This window comes from Gambusia affinis, linkage group LG01 (genome assembly GCF_019740435.1).
Source record: "Gambusia affinis linkage group LG01, SWU_Gaff_1.0, whole genome shotgun sequence".
NCBI lineage: Eukaryota > Metazoa > Chordata > Actinopteri > Cyprinodontiformes > Poeciliidae > Gambusia > Gambusia affinis.
The window spans coordinates 39,485,143-39,489,894 of NC_057868.1; the positions used below are offsets into that span (position 1 = coordinate 39,485,143).

A 4,752-nucleotide genomic window follows, 5' to 3' on the forward strand; every position below is an offset into this window, starting at 1 on the left:
GTTATTAAGACAGTAACTAAACAAAGAAACAGAAGTGTGTCTTAATCCTTTCTGGTAAACCTGGTGGTGATTTATTTCCTGGGAGGATTTATCAACAGCAGTACATCCTGGACACCACAAGCTGCCGTGGCAACACACTCGGTGACCCTCCAGTGACACAACGCAGCGACCTCCGACCTGGTCGCTGTGACATCACCCAAACACCTTCATCCTCATCAGAAAAATAACCACTCTCATGAGCAACGTGTTATGCATGTTGTTTTATTATACACTGGAATTATAAAAATCAAATCTTTCTGCGCAGTTCTGATGATTCCAAAAAATACATGATTCAAAATCCAAAAATACATGATTGCAACTGGGAAAATAAAGTTATATTTCTTAAGTGTTTAGGAACTAAAGAAAGCTCCAACATAAACATTTCAAATAATGCACTGTGACTCTTCTTACAGTATGCATTAAATAATGACTCATGACTGCAAACTCAGATAAGTTTTCATTCATGTGACGCCACTTTAAGCAGAATATTTCATTAGGATTTTTATAATTATATAATACTATGACTATACATTCTTCTGTACAGATAAATACAAAAAAGGCTAATCTATTTACAGTATTTATTCGTTTGTTGATGCAGTCAGAGCCCTGGTCTCCATACTCTGTTGGACAATTCTGGGATTTTACAGGCACTCCCTGATTTAACTGATACTAAATTACCTTTATTTCTTAAAACTCTAATTCTGGTATTTACTTATGTACATCAAACTGTATAGACAGCTCTGGCTCCAAATAAATGATGTGTTAGAGTAATAACTAATAGTATTACTGATGTTACTAATGATATTAGCAATGAAGTGGTAATAGAAAGACACATGGCACCTACTGACTTGGCAAAAGGCTTCTCAACAAATGGCTCCGCTGCATTTTAGGTTATACCACCTGTCAGCAACAGGGGGCAGCAAAAGCTCACCAACACAACAATCTGTGCAGAGAAACAGACAAAAGTTGAAATAGCCCTCCTGCCCCATGCCTGTTGTATGTTAGGCTTACAGTACGGCTGCCAGGTCGGTAAGGTGCATTTCTGAGTTACAAAAAACAATTCACATGAGGGATAAACACACACACACACACACACACACACACGCTGGGAAAATCCACTGATCTTTTAGAAATGCTGAGTTATTTTCTCCTAATTTTTCCTGTTTTTATCCCATTTGTTGAAAGTCAAAACCTGAATGTTAGCATCTGCACTAACACGGCTCTGTGAAAAGCAAAATTCAGTTTCTTTGCATATACAATCAAGTAATTCAAACACAAAAGTTGTGAAAATAAAACTCTCATCATGCTACCTTCCAACTGTGACTGATCACGTTTGACCCTTAAAAGTTCTTCTTTAGTCCCATTAGAGCAGACAGTGTCCAGTACAGGTGACCAGTTCTGGCATCCATCATTTACAGTCATAAATAACATGGAGTTTTCTTTCTTGATGCTTTTGTCATTATCTTATTAATACAATATTTCCCACTGTGTGATAACTTCCATAAAAGCTACACGGGGCAAAGTGTGACTGGTCTTAACAGAGAAATGTGTCGCTGAAATGACAAATTCCTTAATTTGTTTCCACGTTTACCTCTAGAATAATCTTGAATAACAGAAGTGGAGAAGCCAAACAGCTTTTCATGAAGAATAACAGATGTTTGTTCTCTCTGCTTCTTACGATTTATCTAATGAAATTTTGTTCGTTATTCCAGAACGACTTTTTTCTTGTTTTTTACCAAATGAAACTTTGTGCAGAGACACAGTGTGAAAAGATCAACATCCTTCTCCTCCTCCCTGAGCTGCTGCTGCCATCTGAAGAAATGCACCAAAAACAACCAATCAGAGCCAGGAGGAGGGTCTTAGTGTTGTCAATCATCCTCTTGTAGTGCTGCTAAATTTGCTAATGGCGGTGAAACAACTCGCCATAACAGGAAAACCCTCATCAGCAGCCATGCTAATTAGCCTTAGCATTCATGACAGGCTGCGCTGACAGGGCGACACAGAGAGCAAGGGGGAGGTAAGTGGGTGGTGCACACATGGGCATGATTGACAACACTAAGACTCAACATAGCTAGCACTGGGAGACAGCGAAGGAGATAGATTTTTTCAGGTTATCTGTCTCATAACATCCTGACAGCTTCAACAAATTTACTGCAATTTTAAATAGCAACAAAAACCAAAAGTCCATCGTTATCATTACACCCCCACTCTTTGCCTCCTAGCCTTAAAAAAGACAGCGCAGAGTTCAGTGTCAGGTCCAACGTCTCCCACATTCAGGCCGGTCTGCATTCCATCATCTTTTTAAAAGCTTTTGTGAAGCTGTCGTCCAGGAAGGCGTACAGGAACGGGTTGAGACAGGAGTTGGCGTAGCTCAGGCTGGTTATGAAGTAGGAGATCCCGATCACCAGGGGCGTGCTGCTCAGGTCCGTTGTCAGAACCACAATGGTGCTCAGGTGGTACGGCGTCCAGCAGAACAAGCACACGGCCACCACGATGAAGACCATGATGGTGACCTTCTTCTTGGCCTTGTCCAGAGCCTTGGCGTTGCTGTTCAGCCTCATGTTCCGCAACTTGTAGAGCATCATGGTGTACAAAATGCAGATGGTTGAGACTGGAATGGCGAAGCCCAGAATGAGCGTGTAGATCCGGCTCATTTTGACCCACAGAGCCTCCGGCATCGGCAGGAGCAGCACGCAGCTCTTCCTGCCGTCGTGTGGATTCACGTAGACTCCGGCGAAAACGGTGAAGGGCATGACGATGAAGATGACGAGGAGCCAGACGCAAAACGAGATGATTTTGGCGGCTCTGTAGGTGCGGTACGGCATGCGCTTGGAACTGACCGTTGCCCAGACAACCAGATAGCGATCAATGCTCATAACCGTCAGAAAGTAGATGCTGGAGAATATGTTGTAGTGGTCAATGCTGAGGATGACTTTGCACAGAACTTCGCCAAACGGCCAGTAGTTCAGCAGATGGTCAGCTATACTGATCGGCAACACCAGGGTGAACAAGTCATCTGCAATGGCCAAGTTCAGGATGAACATGTTGGTGACCGTTTTCATCTTCGGGGCTTTGAGGATGACGTATATGACAGCCATGTTGCCCGTCAGTCCCACCGCGCAGATCACAGAGTAGATGATTGGCAGGATGATGTAGAGGTCGGCGTCGAAGTACGGAATGATGCAGTTCAGGTCGGAGCTGTTCCCCGACGAGTCCACCGAGTCGTTGCAAACCGGCAGTTCTCCTCTGGGATGGGTCACGTTTTCCATCATGTTTCCACGGATGTACGAGTTCAGATCAAGGTTTTTTTCACAGGTAGCATTTTTAAAAGGAAAAAAGATTTTTAAAAAGTAGAGTTGAATCGAAGCTCAGTTTCTAACATCTTCCCTCATCAGTCAACAAAAAAAGCATGAGTTGTAGAGCAGGAGAAAAGGTCAGGCTGATGGAGGATCGGCGCTTATTTCATCACAAGTGATCCTCTGCTTAGTTTACTGGCAGCAATTTCACATCTTTTCATCTCAGAATCCAACTTGTGCTCTTACCTCCTCTTGACTTTAAAAATATGCAGACTTCACTCCAGAGGACTTCTCTTCAAATGGAAATGCTGAGGGCTCTTGGTGCTAAAGCTCTCCTAACACAGTACTTCGATTGTTGTTTGCTTTACAGCCATTTAGTCTTCATATTCCCCTGATTTTCACTTTTATTTGTTATTTTAAAAAATGAAAAATGACTTTCTGTAACAGGAGATGTCTCTCTGGTCCTGATTAGAGACAGGTGTCCTCCAGCCTCCTCTGTTTCTGTCCTCCCTCGAAATCAGACACTAAAAATCATATTTTTAGCTGCAGAGCTCGGCTCCCGTTCGGTTTTATGCTGTTTTCATTCTGTTTGTAAAGCGCTCTGGAGAGGTGGCCAGTGTGCGTTACGCATGAGTGGCGCATCGAGTGACCTAACAGGAGGGAGATGTGGACAGGAATTAGTTGCCAGAAATGGGGAGAGATACAATTAACTAGAGTCAGTAGCATGATGACAAACTGTGGAAATAGATTTTAAAGGAACAGATTTGAACCAAAACCACATTTTAACCGGACAAATCAGGACAGAGTGCGGAATATTTTAAATATGACCTTTCCCGATTAAAACACGCCATTTCTCCCTCAATACGCTTCATATGATTATCTATCTAAATGAAGTTTTCTTTCTTAAATATATCCGTTAAATACAAATAGGAAAAAATCATGCAAATAAAAACCTCCTCGTTGAGAAGGTCGGATTTCTAAAGTTTAATAAAGGACGTCGCTGCATCCTATTTGGAAAAAAAAGTGTGAGAATGAGGTAAAACTAAACGGATGAAGTAAAGGGAGGTGAGTTTACCCTGTGTGAGCCACCGGTGGAGTCCCTCTGTCGGGTCTGGAGGCGCGCTCCGCTCTCCGCCGCGCCGCGCCGCCCTCCCTCTCTGCCGACGCGCTCCTGGGAGGCAGCGCCTCCGGCTGACGTCATTTCGAGATCCCCGTGTCAATCATGTGGAGCTCCATCTTCCCGGCCGAACCTCTCTGCCTCCACGGTGTCCTGCGCAGGTCAAAATGTTTTTCTCTCTCTTCTTTTTCTGCCGGTTTCAGCCTCTGACTGGAAGAACTGCAGCTGCACTGATCTGTTCTCCTTCATCATTCTCCCCATTCCTCAGGACACACACGGTGGGACGGCGTGTCAGGGCTG

At 43.6% G+C, this 4,752-nt stretch overlaps 1 protein-coding gene across 1 annotated transcript; it reads right to left on the minus strand.

Annotated features, from left to right (window-relative positions):
• Positions 1-240: 240 nt before the first annotated feature.
• On the minus strand, positions 241-4,472 carry npbwr2b (neuropeptides B/W receptor 2b). Its single transcript, XM_044125168.1, has 2 exons — positions 4,411-4,472; positions 241-3,985 (listed from the first exon to the last, which is right to left on the minus strand). Exon 2 carries the CDS (start codon positions 3,309-3,311, stop codon positions 2,313-2,315), a length of 999 nt encoding a protein of 332 aa, XP_043981103.1. The 5' UTR covers positions 3,312-3,985; positions 4,411-4,472; the 3' UTR covers positions 241-2,312.
• Positions 4,473-4,752: the final 280 nt, after the last annotated feature.

Excerpts from the sequence above, each read along its gene's own strand:
- npbwr2b (XM_044125168.1), bottom strand. The coding sequence starts at position 3,311 with ATGATGGAAAACGTGACCCATCCCAGAGGAGAACTGCCGGTTTGCAAC.